The sequence below is a fragment of the Oncorhynchus mykiss genome, chromosome 5 (assembly GCF_057628025.1).
Source record: "Oncorhynchus mykiss isolate SJ-2025 chromosome 5, ASM5762802v1, whole genome shotgun sequence".
NCBI classification, from domain to species: Eukaryota; Metazoa; Chordata; class Actinopteri; order Salmoniformes; family Salmonidae; genus Oncorhynchus; species Oncorhynchus mykiss.
Window position 1 is genome coordinate 37,620,331 of NC_143026.1, and position 21,333 is coordinate 37,641,663.

Consider the following 21,333-nt stretch of genomic DNA (forward strand, 5'->3'; position numbering starts at 1 on the left):
CTATGTGAGCTCTCTGTCAGACTGCTTTTTATTGACTATTGTTTCAGCCAAGAGTGTTGGAGAATTGCATGCTTTTTCTACCTATCCTTCATGCCTCACTTTAGCAGAATATGGATCTAAGGCAGTGCTTTGGTCAAACCCAGAATTCTTACATAAAGTGCTTTCATCATCACATGCTAACCAGACCTTAACAATGCGAAACTCCATCTTAACTCCTCTTCCACATTTACTTTCCTCAAGACCAGTATGTAAGTGTAACGGATGTGAAACGCTAGCTTAGTTAGCGGTGGTGCACGCTAAATAGTGTTTCAATCGGTGACGTCACTTGCTCTGAGACCTTGAAGTAGTAGTTCCCCTTGCTCTGCAAGGGCCGCGGCTTTTGTGGACGAGGGGACGGTCTAAAGTTATACTGTTACATAAGGGACCTAGTTTCAGGCGTTTCTTTTACGCCTGCTACGTTAGGTAACTACAGACTATCATACTCCCCACCCAGAAACAAAATGCTATTTATCATGAAATGTCTTGATTTGAATATTTGCAAACGTATTTCTTTTCTGTATTTTACCCCCCTGTTCGATCTTGTCTCATTGCTGAAACTCCCCAACGAGCTCGGGAGAGACGAAGATCGAGTCATGCATCCTCCGAAATATAACCCGCCTAACTGTGCTCTTTAACACCCGCAAGCCGCATCAATGTGTCAGAGGAAACGCTGTTCAGCTGGTGATCGGAGTCAGTTTGCAGGCACCCGGCCCGCCACAAGCAGTCGCTAGAGTACGATGAGCCAGGTAAAGCCCCAACGGCCAAACCTGGGTCTGTAGTAACTCCTCTAGCACTGCGATGTGGTGCCTTATACGCCACGCCAGGTTTCCATATTTGCACATTTTAAGTGGGAAATTCAAGCAAGGAACAATAGTACACACATTTCAGAACTCATGCACAGATATGCACCCATGTATTGCAATAATGAATATGAACACTCTTAAATTATCAAAATAGTTTTAGCAAAATTCATAGAAAAATGATCTGAGCCTCTCAGGTTACACAATATCCATAAATACTTAGTCATCAAAGTCCTGTTAAAAATGCTGGTGTGCAAACTGAAGTGTAGTCTTGCTAATGTGCTGTAACTTGAGTTCTCTCCCCATCCAATAATGTCTGCATGGGGTTCCAGCTTGTAAACTGTCCCATCTTTAATATCCTTTTGTGTGGCATCCGTGAGAAATAACTTGATAAGACTAACGTGGGAATAATCAAGTGCCCTTTATTTCTCTCAACGCCTTACTCCCTATTGTCCTCATCAGCTGTTATAGGATGATCCATAGCTGGTGTGCGTTGGTGAAGCCTCAGAGCCATTTGACATCTGGCCTGTTTTCATCTCCTCCTGACCGGCTGTGATTCGACTAGACTCCTGCAGGCCCAGGCCTGTGGTCTCAATGGGCAACAGCATGGACGCTCCTGTGGCCAGCAGGCAAAATATGCAGTACACAGACAGTGTGAGGTACACAGACTTCTTGAGCAGCACCTGTATGGGCCAAAATAGCTGGAGGTTAGCAGTGCTGGGGAGCCAGAGGGCCGGGAGTCCTCTGAGAGGGCAGCGTGTCTTCGATTCGAATGAAGTAAAACAAGGTCATGATTACCTGTGACACAAAGGGAGTTAGAAGGGCACCCCCCCTGGCCATCCCACTGCAGGTCCCAATGCCCAGAGCTCTGGTGGCTGTGGGATATACCTACAGAAAAAAACATTTATACAAAAAGTCCTCAACAGCAGAAGCTGTGGTTTTGGATGTCAAGTACCTACTGATGGAGAAAAAAATGCTTACCTCAGGCGTGTAGACATAAGCAACTTGGAACCCCCCAGTGATGAATGCTCTGGCGATGAAGATGAAGACTGTCAGAGCTACCCTGTAGACCAAGTGTATGAGACATCAGCAGAGCATGAACACAGCTGTCACCCCCACACAGCGTTAAGAGAATGGGTGAAGCCAAATCAGTGACTAACTGCGCCAGTTCAGATTGAAGGCCCTTGATTACCAAGGTTCGCCAATCTTGGACCTGGTCAAGGTGAAGAGTGCACTTACCTTCCAACACAAGCGTACAGGGGCAGAATGCACACAGAGAACATCAGGAAACACATTGCCATGCTTTTCTTCCTGCCAATCCGATCGATCAAAAACAATGTCACAAAAAGACCTGCAGAGACAGGAGAAAAAAGAAATGGACATACCGAATGTCCCACTCAGCACATCAACAAAACACAAGATTCAGTTCTGTTAAATTACTGCTGAACAGTATCTATGGTATATAAATGCCTTAAATATCATTCACCTGGAAATTCAGCTAAGGTGGTCCAGAGTAGGTCTTTGTAGTCATCTAACGTCAAGTATTTGCATTCCAGGTTGCACTTTGGCTCAGTCTTTGCACCTTGGGTGATGACTGGAGGTACATATTTTGTAAGTCAAAGGTTCTAAAAGAGCAACTAGAAGGGCAGGCTTGCAGGACTGTTTACCATGTTTGATCGTTTGGGCGGTGCAGGAGTTTCTCCTTAAGACTATCAAAAAGGGAAGTTTCGACCTTTCAGAGTAACATGCAGACCAGCTGTCACTCACCACCACATGCATCTCCTGCCTGGAATAACTCAGTGGTCAGGAGGACCAGGCCATAGTAGGAGAAGGCATTGGCAAACCTGAGACAGAAACCATACAAACACAGATCACACAAAGGGCCCAACTCTGGGTTTCTGAGGTTCTATGAACTTGGAGGATGGGGTGCACTGGTTGAGCTAATGAGATGCCAGTATAATGAGAGCAAAATCAACCTACCATATAAACCACAGGAGAAGGGTGGTTCTGCGATATTGAGGAGTTAAGAGAGCTCGGATCCTACCACGCTCCTCCTGCTTTACAAATACATAAAAAGCACACCCGAGCGATTGTCGTGAATACACAAAAAGTTGTCAGCTAAGATGGTCTCAGATAAACATATACCACATGAATGCACACACCACACCAATTATACGGTTTCACCTGTTTATTGGCAATAAGCCTCCCAAGAGGCATGGTCTTCCCATTGTCAGCAGCGATGAGTCTTAACGTTTTCATAGCATTTTCCCTGTTTCCCGAAAGCACATCAAAGCGGGGACTCTCAGGCAGCCACTGTATCAGACGCAGACACGTGCATATGACACACTTCATCCACTACCTATGTGTTCAGTATCAACCACCTTTGTGCTGCATGTCAACCATTGTCTCAGAACCATAGATATTGCAGGGCTCAGTTCAGTCGTAATACTTACAAAACAGAAGATAACAAAGACCACCAGGGGTGCAGTAGACAGGCCAAGCAGCCACCGCCAGCCCATGGTAGGCATGATCCAGATGGCCAGAAGGACCTCAAACACAGCGCCTAGGGCCCAGAATATCTGATGGCCGCCAAGACAAGAGGATTAAGCACTGTAGGATGGAACACCACTCCAGAAATTGTTTATTTTCTTATGAGATAAAAACTAATGCAATAGAACAAATATGATTAAAGGCCAGTGGATAGAAAGTACCTGAATCAGCATAATGCAGGTGGCCCTTGACTTCCTTGGGAGGAACTCGGAGTACAACGTCACCCTGAAAGAAGATGTCCATTAATTAATCTAAAAATGACTTTTCTACCTGATGCAGAACACAACTATGGGGAATTCAAATAAGCACGGCACACAACATTAACTTCTACAGGTAATAGGTTAGCCCGGTATTGGTCAGAAAATTAAACCGTTACCTTGGCTATAAAATAGAAGGTTCCACAGCATCAGTTACATTCAGTACAAAATAAACTACTAACAGTCAGCATTTTATTAACAAAAGGCAATATTTTCTGGTCCTGAATCATTGAGTCTGGAACCAGTTCTATCAATCAGACTCAGGGCTAAAAATACATTTGTTTTGTTCCTGGTTGGAGCGTTATTGTTGCTCTGCCATCTTCACAGGTCTAACTGTCCCAAGAGAGAATGTCAGTGTGCTACAATAACAGTGTTCTGTTAATTCAGCCTGATCAGCTCCACTGCAGATAAACCACATTTAGGAAAGGTTCAACTCGGATTGAGAGACTAACGCAGTCATTTCAAAGACATCAGTCATTTCAACAGTACTTTACAGTGCATCTCCATGATACTGTTAAAGTGGCATTTCGGGTGAATTTATGATGATCGTCTTTCATGTACGACTGTTATCATCTTGGAAATCTGGACAGTGACGTTGTTGTACAACAAAGTCTGATGTGTTCTATTCCACTTTATTGCAACAGAGTGCGGCACTGAGGAAGCCAGGTGTGCTGTATGTGCCTTATGGAGTACATCACTCACGACTGTGGGGCTCCTCCAATGCCAAAGCCCACCAGGCCGCGCAGCACCATGACCCAGCCATACGCCGGGGAAAAGGCACTAAGGAAGCCGTAGTATAGGACCCACATCATGCACATCGTCAGGCCCTGTTCACCACACAAATACACAGTGTACAAGACATTAGAAACACCTTCCTAATACTGACATTTTGTCCTCAGAACAGCCTCAATTCCTAGGGGCATGGACTCTACAAGGTGTTAAACGCGTTCCACAGGGATGCTGGCTCATGTTGACTCCAATGCTTCCCACAGTTGTGTCAAGTTGGCTGGATGTCCTTTGGGTGGTGGACCATTCTTGATACCCATGGAAAACTGTTGAGCGTGAAAAACCCAGCAGTGTTGCAGTCCTTGACCCAAACTTGTGTGCCAGGCACCTACTACCATACCCTGTTCAAATGCACTTAAAATCTTTTGTCTTGCCCATTCACCCTCTGAATGGCACACCTATGCAATTCATATCTTCTTCTTCTTCTGAGTTTAATGGCAGTTGGCATCCAATACGTTGCATTACTGCCCCCAACTGAACCATAAAAATAAATCCATTATACTTCGTAATACAAAATAAAATAACATCCTTCAAACTAACCCTACACTCACAAGCCATGTCTCAATTGTTTCAAGACTTAAAAATCCTTATTTAACCTGACTCCTCCCTTCCATCTATACTTACAGTCTGTCATTAAACTCAGAAGAAGAAGATATGAATTGCATAGGTGTGCCATTCAGAAGGTGAATGGGCAAGGCAAAATATTTTAATTGTCTTTGAACAGGGTATGGTAGTAGGTGCCTGGCGCACCAGTTTGGGTCAAGGACTGCAACACTGCTGGGTTTTTCACACTCAACAAGGGCAGCAGGTAGCCTAGTGGTTAGAGTGTTGGACTAGTAACTGAAAGGTTGCAAGATCGAATCCTCGAGATGACAAGGTACAAATCTGTTGTTCTGCCCCTGAACAAGGCAGTTAACCCACTGTTCCTAGGCCGTCATTGAAAATACAAATTTGTTCTTAACTGACTTGCCTAGTTAAATAAAATTGAAGTGTATTTAACAGGTGGGATCATAGCTTTCACCTGGTCAGTCTATGTCATGGAAAGAGCAGGTGTTCCTAATGTTTTATACACTCAGTGTATTTCACCATCAACATGACCAAATCATAGCCGTAAGATCTCAACCTTGTATACATGTTAAACAATTGCAGACTGAAACTTACTACTTTTCTGCCGTACTTGTCAGATATATTTCCCCATAGAGTCGAGCTGAACATCATCCCAATGAACACCACCTGAGAGAGAAGAAGTGACCTGATGACATCACTGGAACATTGACACCCAATGAATGATTACTACAAATACTATCCTATTAAAATGTTGGCTGTATGCCTTCAGCATTTCCTCTCTAGCTGGTGGCTACCCTCACAAGCCTATATGATTAGGTCTAATGTGATGATGACTACATGGCGTAATCAAACCCATGCGATAAAGTTTATGAGAGAATAACCCCAGTCTCGATGCCTGAGAGATAATGTTTTGGTGACAGAATGAGACTGACCGATGTTAGCATAGCCACCTTCCAGCTGGGCAGCATCCACTCACAGTGCAACTGAGGGGATATGACGCTCAGGATCATCATCTCCATGGCGTCCGCCATCTACAGTAAACACAACATGAGGGTCAGTGAGAGCAGCTCATGATTAGAAGGGGTTGTTGTTCCACAAATGAAAAAGATTTAAGGTCATGTCGGTCATTTGGAATCAATCCCACTCTCTCACCCACGACAGTCCAGTGAGGATAGAAAGCTTCCACTGAAACTTTCCAAAGCCAATGGCCTCCACTGCATCCTCCACTGTAAAGGTATCTGACAGGGCAGAGAGAAAGATGTGGTCAAGTTATAATAAAATCCCAAAACAACATATTACATGTTCTATCGTTCACAAACTTTCCCATACATGCTGCTTTTTCTACATCAGTAATGGTAAACTGAGAAATAGTGTTGATGAATTGAGTGGACAGTGGTTTAGTCAAGCTCAAGCTTTGGGAGACTTTGTATGGTTCAGTATTTAGTTTGAATAGCATATTTTCATAAATCCATGGGTTCAAGAGCATTGGGTAATTCTAAACGACAAATGAGCCGCAAATAGATGTGGAAACAAAATATAAATCAGTATGTGAAACCTTCAGTAGGGTCCTGTCCTGTCCTGCGCTCCCCGAGGTCCACAGTCTGCATCCCCGTGGTGTACACCTCATAGTCTCCACACTGCTCCTCCTCATTGTGACGCAGACTGTCTCCCGCTGTGCCTCGAAACGTCACCACACTGAAACCAAACCAAATCTTAAACAATACAGAGAAAGCAATAGATCTAAAGAATGACAACATCCTGATGTGACTTCCTGAATGCCATTGGTTTATTTCATACTGAATCTACTGTATTGTCCGTGATGACTATTCAATAGGCTACTCAAACTACTGCAAATTGAGAAAAGATGTGACTAAACTGAATAAAAAGAAGACGAAACACTACTATGAAACAAATAAAGACTGAAAATAAAAAGATTTGGTGCACCTTAAATGAAATGTTGGGCAAAAAGGTCAACTCAGCTCCATCATTCATTGAATTAGATGGCTCATTCATCACAGAACCCACTGATATTGGCAAATACTTTGATGATTCTTTTCATTGGCAAGATAAGCAAACTTAGGCATGACATGCCAGCAACAAACACTGACACTACACATCCAAGTATAACTGATCAAATTATGAAAGACAAGCATTGCAATTTTGAATTCTGTAAAGTGAGTGTGGAAGAAGTGACAAGCCACCGGGGTCTGACCACTTTGATAGAAAATTACTGAGAATAATAGCGGACGACATTGCCACATCTTCAATCTAAGCCTACTAGAACGTTTGTGCCCTCAGGCCCGAGGGAAGCAAAAGTAATTACACTACACAAGAATAGTAAAGCCAACTTTACTGGCTCAAACAGCCAATCAATCAGCCTGTTGCCAACCCTTAGTAAACTTTTGGAAATAATGGTGTTTGACCAGATACAATGCCATTTTACTGTAAACAAATTGACAACATACTCTCAGCACGCTTATAGGGAAGGACATTCAACAAGCACGGCACTTACACAAATTACCAGTGGTGGAAAAAGTACCCAATCTTCATACTTGAGTAAAAGTGAAAGTCACCCAAGTAAAATACTATTTGAGTAAAAGTCTAAAAGTATTGGGTTTTAAATGTACTTAAGTATCAAAGTAAAAGTATAAATCATTTAAAATGTCTTACCAGACAACATGATTTTCTTGTTTTTTAAATTTACGGTTAGCCAGGGGCACAGCTCAACACACAGACATAATTTACAAATGAAGCATTTGTGTTGAGTGAGTCCACCAGATGTTCTCTTGATAAGTGTGTGAATTAGACAATTTTCCTGTCCTGCTAAGCATTCAAAATGCAACGAGTGCTTTGGGTGTCATCGAAAATGTAAGGATTACATTATTTTCTTTAGGAATGTAGTGGAGTAAAAGTAAAAGTTGTCAAAAATATAAATAGTAAAGTAGAGATACCCCCAAAAACTACTTAAAAGTACTCAAAAAGTATTTTTACTTAAGTACTTTACACCACTGTAAATGACTGATCATTGGCTGAGAGAAATTGATGATAAAAAGATTGTGGGAGCGGTTTTGTTAGACTTTAGTGCAGCTTTTGACATTATTGATCACAGTCTGCTGCTGGAAAAACGTATGTGTTATGGCTTTACACCCCTGCTATAACAGAACACAGAGGGTGTTCTTTAATGGAAGTCTCTCCAACATGATCCAGGTAGAACTAGGAATTCCCCAGGGCAGCTGTCTAGGCCCATTACGTTTTTCAATCTTTACTAATGACATGCCACTGGCTTTGAGTAAAGCCCGTGTCTATGTATACGAATGACTCAACACTATACACGTCAGCTACGACAGAGAGTCAAATCACTGCAAGACTTAACAAAGAGCTGCGGTTAGTTTCAGAATGGGTGGCAAGGAATAAGTTAGTCCTACATATTTCAAAAACTATGATTTGGGACAAATCATTCACTATACTCTAAACCTCAACTAAATCTTGTAATAAATAATGTGGAAATTGAGCAAGCTGAGGTTACTAAACTGCTTGGACTAACTCTGGATTGTAAACTGTCATGGTCAAAACATATTGATACAACAGTAGCTAAGATGGGGAGAAGTATGTCCATAATAAAGCGCTGCTCTGCCTTTTTAACAACACTATCAACAGGGCAGATCCTACAGGTTCTAGTTTGTTCGTACCAGTCGTGTGGTCAGGTACCACAGAGGGACCTCTGAAAATTACAATTGGCTCTGAACAGGGCAGCACGGCTGGCACTTAAATGTACATGGAGAGCTAACATTAATAATATGCATGTAAATGTCTCATGGCTCAAAGTGGAGGAGAGATTGACTTCTTCACTACTTGTTTTTGTAAGAATTGTTGAATGGACCGAGGTGTCTGTTTAAACTACTAGCACACAGCTCAGACACCCATGCATACCCCACAAGACATGACACCAGAGGGCTCTTCGCAATCCCCAAGTCAAGAACAGACTATGGGAGGCGCACAGTACTACGTAAAACCATGGCTACATGGAACTCTATTCCACAACAGCAACTGGAACCAATCTACTGATAACATGGCAAGCTCAGAGTACCTGGGTCATTCCAGCAATTGGGTGCCTTTTGAGTAGTGTAATTTGGTTAAAAAAAACCATTTGATTTCACCTCATTTTAACATTCTGTCATAAAGAGCACATGTTCAACGAAATAGAAAAAAATGTTTTCCCATCTCATGAGGTAAGTGCCTATTAAGTGCCAAATAAAGTAACAGGGTTGACTATAACAGGTTGAATATTTCATCTGACAACAGCCACAAATCCCCATGTGACGAGACGTTTATTGTGTGCAACACGGAAGCGCAATTGAAAGTAAGCTTCACAATTTAAATAAATAAATAATTCAACATTTCTAGCCTATCTATTGGTAACACGGTTGACATGTTATCTCCGACCCACTCACTTTTCCACCACAAAATAGCAGAACATGGCCAAAAACAGTAGAACCAGCTCACCTGCTTTTACACTGTGGTTTGATTAAAATAGATATTTAAATGTATTCTTTTTTTTTAAAGGACTAGTTTCACCACATTAAAACAAGAGTTCAAGTAACAGGGTTGACCTTACAATGTGGGACAGATGTACATGAATCACTAATGAATCACACATGAAATAAATAATACTTATTTAGAAATGACTTTGTCAAACCAACTTAATAAATAGGGCTTTACAATAGTGGTGAAAACTTGGGAGACATTTCGGGTTTAAGTGGGTTAAATCTTAACGCAGAATTTGGTGAAGTTAGCTGTCACGCCTTGATCTGCTTCACCTGGACTTGTCCTTGTCTCCACCCCTCTCCAGGTGTCACACACCTTCACCACTTATCCCATGGTATTTATACCTGTGTTTTCTGTCTGTCTGTGCCAGTTTGTCTGGTTTGTTCAAGCCTACCAGTGCTTTGTGTCTCAGCGCCTGCTTTTCCCCAGTCTCGCTTTTCTCACCCTCCTGGTTTTGACCCCCGCCTGTCCTGACTCCAAATACAGATATGCATCTGTTGGTTACAGATACCTTTTTAACAAATGGGCCTCACAGTGGGCCTTTAAGAACTCGTCGCAGTATGTTTGTGCATTCCAATTGCCAATCGATAAAATGCAATTGTGTTTGTTGTCCATAATTTATGCCTGTCCATACCATAACGCCAATGCCACCATTGGGCACGCTGTTCACAATGTTGACATCAGCAAACCACTTGCCCACACAAAGCCATACACATGGTCTGCGGTTGTGAGGTCGGTTGGACGTACTGCCAAATTCTCTAAAACGACATTGGTAAATTAAAATTAAAAGAAATTAAAATTAAATGAAATTAACAATTCTCTGGCAACTGCTCTGGTGGACATTCCTGCAGTCAGCTTGCCAATTGCACGCACCCTCAAAACTTGAGACACCTGTGGCACTGTGATGTGTGACAAAAGTGCACATTTTAGTGGCCTTTTTTGTGCCCAGCACAAGGTGCACCTTTGTAATGATCATGCTCTTTAATACGCCTCTTGATATGGCTTTCAGGTGCATAGATTATCTTGGCAAATGATAAATACTCACTAACAGGGATGGAAACAAATTTGTGCACAACATTTTAGAGAAATAAGCCTTTTGTTTATATGGAACATTTCTGGGATCTTTTATTTCAGCTCATGAAACATGGGACCAGCACTTTACATGTTGCGTTTACGCTTTTGTCCAGTGTATAACAGGATTTTAAAATTCAATATTGGTGCACAATTTCTACTTACAATATAACAGGGCACTCATTTTATGGAACGACCCAGCTATGCAAAGTATCCAGTTTTCTTCCCCCTATGATTCCCCTACAGGTATTATCTTACGGAACACTAGGTCAGTCACCTTGCACTTCAACTTATCGTTAAGTGTGATTCCATCAATACAAAACTCCGGTAAGCTAGAATTTATGAGATTTAGATATTTACTGTACCTGATTTCAGGATCCCTCCATTGCTGGTAACTTATGTTGGATGTTTCCCCCCAGTTGCTCATGTCGATTATGCTGAAGGACAGGGACTGAGACCACCTGGTTTCAGGTGTTGTTGAGTTGGTTAAACCTGCTGGGGCATCTTCTATCTCAAATTACAGTCAGTCATCCAATAGGAATTAAGCCCTCAGGGAAGGGAGAGGGAGGAGTTGAATCTACTGTAAACAACCTTTTGGGAGAGGAAGGAAGAAGAATGTAAAAGACAATGAACTTTAAACCATTGGCCTCATACTGCCTAATTGTACCATTGTCACTACTATGTATTACGTATACATAAGGGTTATACAACCACTTTTACAAATGGTACTTGGGATATATACAGTATGGATATGAAAATAACCACTTTGTCGCAATACTCTAGACTGACAGTAGACGGTGCTCTTGCATCACACTAGTGCCTACCAAAGTGCACGATTGACATTCAAGTGAACCAGCTGAAAAACCAAGGTCAAAGGTCAATTAGGGGGCGCTTATATTTGTCCAGCTTCACACAACTGTGTAACATGTACAAGTGTGAGGTACGATTTTTTTTGTGTGCATATCCCACTTTCCCTGAGACACCATCGGAGCGGGGTCACGGACATCAGAGGGGTATAGCGGTCTGTCAGATTCATCTCAAGATTGAAGTCTTTAGTAACAATAGCAAATGGCATCGGTAAATATTTACGTTTAGGCAAATCCATAGTAGGCACAGGAGTCTATTGTCAGGTTAAAGCCGGTGAATATGCTAAGGCTTTAATATCGTTACGTTAACAATCTTTAGTTAAATGTTTTTAGTATTTCTGAAATAACATGTAAAAGTCCTCTATATTACAATATAAAATAATTGTAAGGCATGGCATCAAGAGTCATTTGGAGCATTTACTCAGAGCATAGTAAGTAAATACAAATGAACCTAAATAAATACACAGAAAATGCAGAGATAATGCCTACCTAGTAGTACTATAGTACTACAAACATAACCTATCAAGCTACAGTACCACAGTGAAATCCCGTAAAATAAAAAGTATTGTTTGCACAAGCTAGTAAATCAGTAAGACTTTTCCTCCATAAGGAATAGCCTAGATAACAGATTAGTTTCCCCGACAACGTCTACATATCTTCACAGAAACAAACATTGACTCCGGCTCTTGTAGAAATAAAGTGGCATTGCATTTTACCGCCGAAGATCCACACACACAAAAACACTTCATCCTCATCACTCCAAAAAGCTGACAGACGCAATCAAACATGCCCATGCTTGTTGATTTTGGCTGCTTCTTACGTGCTTTGGTGTTTAAACAGGAATCAGGAAAAGAACACACAAAAAAAACAGACATAAAAGGGGCGAGACATCCTGTCAGGTGCAGAAAAGTTCAGGATTCTCATACAGTTGGTGCGGGGACTTTCAGATTCAACAGTAATGATCTTCCCATAGTCTGTCCTGGTGTATTTCAGTGTTTAATACACTGTATATCAGTGTTTCATAGTCAAAGTCAGAGCTGGGTGATGGCCTCTGTGGTTGTGATGTACTGGGAGGGGACATCTGTCGGTCCACCAGGGTCTGTCCAGTGCTGGGGCCAGTCAGCTCACAGTCAGAGTGGTTAAAGGTACCCAGAGACTCCAGGCTTAAGCCCTCCTCCCTCATCTCCTCCCATAGGCTCCCTGAAAGACAGAAACAAACACATTATCACCATAGTCTTCACCATAACTGTCTGTTTTAAACTATCTGTTTTGATAAACGTGATCAACAAATATGGCATTTTGATTTTAAACATACGGTAACATCCCTCCTATCCTCATCAGAACCCACCGGCAAACTCCATGACACTGGAGTCCAGAGCGTCCACCTCGGCTGTGACATCTGGGTGGAGGCTGTACAAGCTGTGGCTAAAGGGGTGTCTGTAGGGCTGCTGCTGGGGGAAGGGGCTGTGGGAGTAGTCTGGGACAGCATGGAGGGGAGGGGTCCGGGCGTGTACAGGGGAGCTGGGTTCTCCTAGGAGGGTGTGATTCTGGGCCTGGAGGTGGAAGGGGAGGGAGGACTGCAGATGTCCAGACAGCGGGGGACCACAGGGCATGGACAGGACACATGTCTTCCTGGGATCACAGGCCTTTCTCCGGCAGCCGTCCGGTCGGTCTGTGATCAGCCTATCCAGCTCATCTGAGAGCCAATACAAGAGCATTAGCTATAAACACTCATCAAGCAATATTATATAATGAATCAGAATGTTGCAATTATTGTCATGTTTCCACTCCCATCATCCCCTGCCAGGTCTCACCTGGGTTGGCCATGCTGTGGCGGATGGCAGTCAGGTCCTTGCGTTTCCACTTCTGCATCTCCTCCTCCATCTTGTTGATCTTGGCTGGGTTGAGGGCCCACAGACAGCCCTTACGAGAGGTAGAGGTGGAGCCTTCCTGCTTGTTCTCCTCCTTCTCAAAGCACTTGTTCAGAGACAGGTTGTGTCTCACAGAGTTCTTCCAGCCATCAGGCGCCGTCTGTAGGGTGGAGAACCATACATCAGTAAGACACATTATACTGATCATATACAATGTTGCTGATGTTCCTAAACTTCCACGAGCCCTGAAAATCTCAGGTGTGTAAAGCAGTATCTCCCCGCTCCTCACCTTGAAGTAAGGGAAGTGCTCCTTCATGAAGCCGTAGATCTCACTGACAGGAAGGCTGCCTGTCCGGCTGTTCTTCAAGGCCATAGCAATCAGGCAGCTGGCAAAAAACGTCAAATATTATGCATTTTCGCTCACTTCCAATTGTTCTGACCACTAGTCTGCTTTACACACTGTATTAAAACTGCACCGATTAAATGTCAATGGAAAAAGGAGGGGTCAGTGTGTTAGTGTATCCTACCTGTAGGAGTAGATAGGTTTAGGGAAGGCCTTGGGTTGTTGTAGCAGATCCTGGTTGCTGTGGGGGTTGGTGATGCTCGTGACTGCTGCTTGCTGATCATACAGGTTCTGGTTATGGTAGGAGGTGCTGTTGTACAGGCTGCTGGGGGAACGCTGGGAAAAAGCCAAACAAGAGACCTATTAGGCTGTCTTTGAATCAATTACAAGTGCTAGAAATCCTCTGCATCTCTCTGACATACAGTCTTACGTTCATAAGAGTTCAGAAACACTTCTGAAACAGTCAGTGGATGTGTTACCTGTTGCACAGTCTGAGCTGGGCTGTAGGCCTGCTGGGGGGAGTGGAAGTAGTGGGCTGGGGAGGACTGGTATTCTGAGGCAGGCACAGCACTTCCTGGCAATCCTGCCATCTGAAAGACAAAGACACACAGTAGGAGGGGAAGAACAGTGTTGATTTAAAAAAGAACTACAATAATAAGACCCCAAGAAATACTTACATTTCCATTTTGATTGTTGAGGTAGTTCATTCCAATATAAGTGTTGAGCATATTGCTATGTGGAGGGGCCATGGTGTTATGTCCTAGTGCTGAACTCATGTTGCTTTGCTGGTCTGAAAAAAAGAGTTTGTTTCAGGCCAGGTGTGTATACGTGTTTTTTGGCTTGTGTGTGTGTGTGTGTCTGTATTGTGTCTCACCTGTGTGTAGTTCCAGTATGCTGCTCTGGGGTCCTGCGTTGTTGAAGGCCAGTCTGCCTGTGGCCATCTGCTGCAGCCTGGGTACATCCACGGTGGTTAGCCAGGACAGAGACTGCAGGTCCCCCAGCTCCTCACTCTGTTGGGGCGGCTCAGTGGTCAGTAGCCTGACAGACACACACAATGAGCTGGTTACATCTACTGTAAGGGAGCTACAGGATAAACATATTCCTTATAATGTATATTGCCACTGCCCTCAGCTTATCGAGACAAGAGGTCACTGAAACTTTTGCTAACGTGCTATTCTTCTTTTTTTTCGCTTGTATTGAGTTGAAATGTAAAATAAACTGAACAAAACTATAAACGAAACATGCAACAATTTGAAAGATTTGACCGAGTTACAGTTCATTTAAGGGAATCAGTCATTTAAAATAAATTCATTAGGCCCTAATCTATTGATTTCACATGACTGGGAATACAGATATGGATCTGTTGGTCACAGATACATTAAAAACAAAGTAGGGGCGTGGATCAGAAAACCAGTCAGTATCTGATATGACCACCATTTGCCTCATGCAGCGGGACACATCTCCTTCGCATAGAGTTGATCAGGCTGTTGACTGTGTCCTTTGGAATGTTGTCCCACACCTCTTCAATGGTTGTGCAAAGTTGCTGGACATTGGCGGGAACTGGACACGCTGTCGTACACGTTGATCCAGAGCATCCCAAACATGCTCAATGGGTGACATGCCTGGTGAGTATGCAGGCCATTGAAGAACTGGGACATTTTTCAAGCTTCCAGGAATTGTTTAAAGATCATGGTGCCATGCATATGAGGTGATGGCGGCGGATGAATGGCACGACAATGGGCCTGCATATGGCACAACAACGGTATATCTCTTCATTATGCCTGCCCATAAAGTAACCCCACCGCCATCACGGGGCACTCTGTTCTAGAGGTCGACCGATTAATCGGAATGGCCGATTAATTAGGGCCGATTTCAAGTTTTCATAACAATCAGAAATCGGTATTTGTGGACACCCATTTGGCCAATTTTTTGTTATTTATTGTTTTGTTACACCTTTATTTAACCTTTATTTAACTAGGCAAGTCGGTAAAGAACGCAGTCTTATTTTCAATGACGGCCTAGGAACGGTGGGTTAACTGCCTTGTTCAGGGGCAGAACGACAGATTTTTACCTTGTCAGCACAGGGATTCAATCTTGTAACCAGTTAACTATTCCAACGCTCTAACCACCTGCCTCTCATTGCACTCCACGAGGAGCCTGCCTGTTACGCAAATGCAGTAAGCCAAGGTAAGTTGCTAGCTAGCATTAAACTTATGAAAAACAATCAATCAATCATAATCACTAGTTAACTACACATGGTTAATGATATTACTAGTTTATCTAGCGTGTCCTGTGTTGCATATAATCGATGCGGTGCGTATTGTTGCTCCAATGTGTACCTAACCATAAACATCAATGCCTTTCTTAAAATCAATACACAGAAGTATATATTTTTAAACCGGCATATTTAGCTAAAATAAATCCAGGTTAGCAGGCAATATTAACCAGGTGAAATTGTGTCACTTCTCTTGCGTTCATTGCACACAGAGTCAGTGTATATGCAACAGTTTGGGCTGCCTAATTTGCCAGAATTTTACGTAATTATGACATAACATTGAAGGTTGTGCAATGTAACAGCAATATTTAGACTTATGGATGCCACCCGTTAGATAAAATACGGAATGGTTCCGTATTTCACTGAAAGAATAAATGTCTTGTTTTCGAGATGATAGTTTCCGGATCCGACCATATTAATGACCTATGGCTCGTATTTCTGTGTGTTATCATGTTATAACTAAGTCTATGATTTGATAGAGTAGTCTGACTGAGCGATGGTAGGCACCAGCAGGCTCGTAAGCATTCATTCAAACAGCACTTTCGTGCGTTTGCCAGCACCTGTTTATGACTTCAAGCCTATCAACTCCTGAGATTAGGTTGGTGTAACCGATGTGAAATGGCTAGCTAGTTAGCAGGTTGCGCGCTAATAGCGTTTCAAACGTCACTCGCTCTGAGACTTGGAGTGGTTGTTCCCCTTGCTCTGCATGGGTAACGCTGCTTCGAGCCCAGGTAGGAGCGAGGAAAGGGATGGAAGCTATACTGTTACACTGGCAATACTAAAGTGCCTATAAGAACATCCAATAGTCAAAGGTTAATGAAATACAAATGGTATAGAGAGAAATAGTCCTATAATTCCTATAATAACTACAACCTAAAACTTCTTACCTGGGAATATTGAAGACTCATGTTCAAAGGAACCACCAGCTTTCATATGTTCTCATGTTCTGAGCAAGGAACTTAAACGTTAGCTTTCTTACATAGCACATATTGCACTTTTACTTTCTTCTCCAACACTTTGTTTTTGCATTATTTAAACCAAATTGAACATGTTTCATTATTCATTTGAGGCTAAATAGATTTTTATTGATGTATTATAATAAGTTAAAATAAGTGTTCATTCAGTATTGTTGTAATTGTCATTATTACAAATAAATAGAAAAAAAATTGGCCGATTAATCGGTATCGGCTTTTTTGGTCCTCCAATAATCGGTATCGGCGTTGAAAAATCACAATCGGTCGACTTCTACTCTGTTCACAACGTTGACACCAGTAACCCGCTCGCCCAAACAATGCAATACACGTGGTCTGCGGTTGTGAGGCTGGCTGGACGTACTCCCAAATTCTCTAAAATGACGGAGGCAAATTATGGTAGAGAAATGAACATTCAATTCTCTGGGAACAGCTCTGGTGGGCATTCCTGCAGTCAGCATGCCAATTGCAGGCTCCTTAAAAAGTTGAGACATCTGTGTCATATGATAAAACTGCACATTTTAGAGTGGCCTTTTATTGCCCCCAGCAAAATGTGCACCTGTGTAATGATCATCAGCTTCTTGATATGCCACATCTGTCAGGTGGATGGATTATCTTGGCAAAGGAGAAATGCTCACTAACAGGAATAAGCATTTTGTGCATATGGAACATTTCTGGGATATTGTATTTCACCTTATGAAACATTGGACCAACACTTCACATGTTGCATTTATATTTTTGTTCAGAATAATTTTTGTAAACTAATTTGCATAAAGTACATTTTCTTTATTTTAATGAGCATGTTACTTTCCATTTCCTGACACTGAAAAACAAGGTGATGTAACATCTGATGACCACTGATCCTAGTGGTCCATTGGCTGAATCACAATACACAGGGGCACACCCACGGTATTGAAAATGTGGAGTAGGGTCGGGTACACTGTGTGCACATGGTCTGCAACAGTTGGTCTGGCCATTGAATAATGATTGGACGACAGTCCCCAGCCCAGCGGCACGTGCCTCTATTGTTTCCAGAGGGCTGTTCCCGGATTGTCCCAACCCACTCCACCCCCATGATGACCAAAGCCTGCATTCATCTGGTTGAGTGACAGCTAATTGACAAGCGAGTTAAAGGAGAGCCATCTGCCTCTCTGTCACCACCAGACCCTCTGCACTACAACCAACCACTCTCTAGTGAAGGGGACTCCCTGAGGGGAGCAATAGCCTGGAAGGCAGGCTTAATGCTGTTGACTCTTCTAAACAGACATTACAATAACATGCATGTTGCATACAAAATGACATCAGTCTGGCTTTAAAGCTCCACCCACATACTGCTATCAGTAGGTAAACTTATTTTTAGTCACATGATAAAAACAACCTGTTGCTTGGAGACTGTGTGGGTCGTTTCATACCAACAAGCCAATTAGGGAATGGTTAATAACTGTAAGTAATATAATGTGAAAACCCTGTCTACAAACTGGCCATTGAAGTTTGATTGTGGTTAATTTGACAGTTAGGGTTTGGTCAATGTGTTGAATTAACTCCATTGAAAGTAGGCTAATTATAAAAGAGCTGATCTGGGTTTCAATCAATGGGCCATAGGCTATGAGTTAAGAAACTAGGTAATAAGCATAAGAAATTAGACTACAGTGAGAACATTACAATAAAGTCACATTAATGTGGGAACAGAATATCCAGCATGATAAAAGTGACTGTAGTTCATTCAATGACAATTTGACTGCAAACAATCTCCAAACTTGATTGCTTGAAAAGTCACTAAACATAAAATCAGAAAAAACACCAACCTTTTTGAGGGAAACATCCATGTGCCACAAATAATACCGCTCAATTTAGCTTAGCACAAAATAATGATTCCTTCTGAGGTTAAACTCCCTTCACTCAACAACAATGTCGCTAGGGGAACTCCAAACAAACACAATGTGAAGGCTAGAGACAAGCAGGTCCAGTGCACTGAACAATAACCTAGTTGAAGTGAGCTCTGATTGACCAGGAAAAAAGCTTGTACTCGAACTTGTAAAACGGGGTGTTCGATGTGTCTACCCCCTTCGATTACCAGTACAAATTAGAAAGGCAGTGAAGCAAGTCCCCCCCAGGGGTAACTACAAGCAGTGTCCCCTTGTTTTCTATTTTTGATGCCAGCCCTTTAAAGTCCCCACAACCAGACACCCAGGGATATATCTCCCCCTCTCCTCCATTGCCCCAAACAGCAGGACTGAAAACAGAGCTGATGTATTCATTGTAATGTTTTTTTTGTGTGCATATTGTCACACACACGGGGTGTGCGAGAGAGAGAGAGAGAGAGAGAGAGAGAGGGGGCTCTTAGCAAACCATAACGTTAACATGAACCATCAGGTTTGCCTGCCAAGCTTTTCAGAGTTAGCTAGTTCAGACAAGTGACAGCCCGATGATGTGATTAGCTGTCTGTACCTGAAATCATGTGATGAGGTGTGATGATTAACGTTAACGTTACTCCCAGAATTTCTGAGAATCGCTGTCATTCTGGGGGTGGTATCATCTCCTGAAAGATAAATAGGCACCGTTACTGTAGCTAGCTAACGTTAGTTCAAAGATTTTCATTGTTCTATTTGTGGTTAGTTGATAAACATGGCATACTTACAGCTAGCTAGCTAACTACAGAGACACAGCTAGCTTTACATTTAGCTATCCCGGGTAGTTACCTGACCCATACCTGACTGTCTAGTTAGTTCGATAAGTTAACGTTGCAAGCTAGCTCCCAACGCCACAACAACACTAGTGTGGGACATGTAGTTAACGTTACGTCACTGCTAGCTAGATATCAGAGATAGCTAGCTGCGTTACATGAAATGCAAACAACTGTGTAAACAACACCTTGCTAACCTGTTTCTGAACGAATCCATAGGTGTTCTTTTCAACTTTTAAGTTTGAGTCCATTCATTCACCTTTCAAACTGTTTTTAAAACTCCCTCTTCTGTCACCGACTGTCCTGTGTCGACTCCTCTCTGTCGAGGAGCTGTTCATCAGCACCACTGGTCTGGTTCGAATTCCGACCCCGCTCGCTTGCCCGCGCCGTTTGGGCTGCGGCGGGGGGAGGTGGTCAATGAGGCGCGGAGAGGAGGGGCAGTAGCGTCTGTTTTCAGGCTCAATAACAGCAGTGGAATAAACACCAGTGAAAGTAGCAAACAACATTGACAGGTTGGGGTGATGCTATTTGAAAGGGGAGGGAATTCAAAAGTGTGCAAATATTGATATTGCTTGTATAAAACATGGTTAGCGTATATTTTGCTCAAATAGGACTAATGACCCTGCTAAACAATGACTTGGGTAGCCCAGGGCTAGGCCAACCTCCCAAATTAATGTATACTTTTTGAATAGTTTTTAGCCGTCCCAATGGAGTGCGCAAATTTATCGTCCTAGTTGCTCTTGAAATGTATTTCCCCCGCAATCATCAGAACTGTTACACATAGCCTCGTTCCCAGAATTGAATCATCCGAACACACTCTGCCTATAGAGTTGGAAGGTATGGTATGTTATCAACAGCAGCAAGCAGAAAATTATTACTATATATTGTTTGGATCATAATCAGTATGTTGTAGGCTATACTAGTTTATATCTAGCTGACTAAACTTAACGCCGTGGTGAAGGACGTTTCTGAGTTGAGTTCATGTTAAACAGTCGGAATGAGAGGGCAATGTTACACTTCCCGCAAATCTGTCACAATCCAACACTGAGCCGCAAGAAACAGAGAAAGTGGGACAAACATCTCTACTTAGTTGTTTCTTAAATAATCATTCTGGATAGCAATGTCGATCAATGACTAATTTATGGTTAGGTAAATCATGTATGATTGTTCTCATTTTCATTCAAACATAACTTTAAATATATATTTGTAGATGACATAAGAGCCACTAGAATACATAATAGGAGTCTCTCTGACACATGAAGGTTAAGCAGGAAAGCCATCTTTGTATGGTATGTCCCTCTTACTGCAGCACAGGCTGGTGTTGACAGCAGCAGTAAGATGCACTGAAAGGACAATAGTTTCATCCCAACATGCCCGATACTGTAGATTCACCATGGCAGTGATGAGTGGTTTGTAATTAGTTAGAATTGTTGCATTGAGTTTAGTCAGCTAGTTGCTATCAAGAGTTCCAGACAGAAAAGTGTTGACATTACAGTGATCTGTGCCATTTTACGACACAGAGTATGATTCTCTGTATATTGCAATAATATTTTCTCACATTGGCATTTGTCTAGGTCTAGTGGCATTGTGTCTAGTGGTCTCTGTTGAACTGAACAGGGAATGAGGCCAACCTAAAAAACAGAAGAAGGAAATTAGGACACCATGACAGCAAGTTTGCAGGGGCTGTTGCATTGTGGGTTGTCCATAAA

The 21,333-nt window shown here is 42.5% G+C and overlaps 2 protein-coding genes across 4 annotated transcripts; both read right to left on the reverse strand.

Moving 5' to 3' along the window:
* Nucleotides 1-1,241: 1,241 nt before the first annotated feature.
* Nucleotides 1,242-11,146, reverse strand: LOC110523736 (synaptic vesicle 2-related protein). Of its 2 annotated transcripts, none has more exons than XM_021602697.3 (16): nt 10,981-11,146; nt 6,555-6,694; nt 6,152-6,237; nt 5,932-6,030; nt 5,594-5,665; nt 4,349-4,473; nt 3,551-3,614; nt 3,293-3,418; nt 3,024-3,152; nt 2,820-2,896; nt 2,607-2,683; nt 2,326-2,433; nt 2,079-2,190; nt 1,821-1,902; nt 1,638-1,727; nt 1,242-1,522 (listed from the first exon to the last, which is right to left on the reverse strand). In XM_021602697.3, the coding sequence occupies exons 1-16, from the start codon at nt 11,040-11,042 to the stop codon at nt 1,298-1,300; spliced, it is 1,674 nt and encodes a 557-aa protein (XP_021458372.3). In that variant the 5' UTR covers nt 11,043-11,146; the 3' UTR covers nt 1,242-1,297. The 2 variants fall into 2 exon arrangements, with proteins under 2 accessions (XP_021458372.3, XP_021458373.3); XM_021602698.3 differs by having other exon boundaries at nt 2,820-2,893; nt 10,981-11,136.
* Nucleotides 11,147-11,742: 596 nt separating this feature from the next.
* Nucleotides 11,743-20,186, reverse strand: LOC110523737 (forkhead box protein N4). 2 transcript variants are annotated; one of them, XM_021602700.3, is made up of 10 exons: nt 19,884-20,186; nt 19,390-19,480; nt 14,570-14,733; nt 14,373-14,485; nt 14,175-14,285; nt 13,880-14,031; nt 13,642-13,738; nt 13,296-13,512; nt 12,830-13,177; nt 11,743-12,681 (listed from the first exon to the last, which is right to left on the reverse strand). In XM_021602700.3, the coding sequence occupies exons 1-10, from the start codon at nt 20,128-20,130 to the stop codon at nt 12,431-12,433; spliced, it is 1,791 nt and encodes a 596-aa protein (XP_021458375.3). In that variant the 5' UTR covers nt 20,131-20,186; the 3' UTR covers nt 11,743-12,430. The 2 variants fall into 2 exon arrangements, with proteins under 2 accessions (XP_021458375.3, XP_021458376.3); XM_021602701.3 differs by having other exon boundaries at nt 19,822-20,040.
* Nucleotides 20,187-21,333: the final 1,147 nt, after the last annotated feature.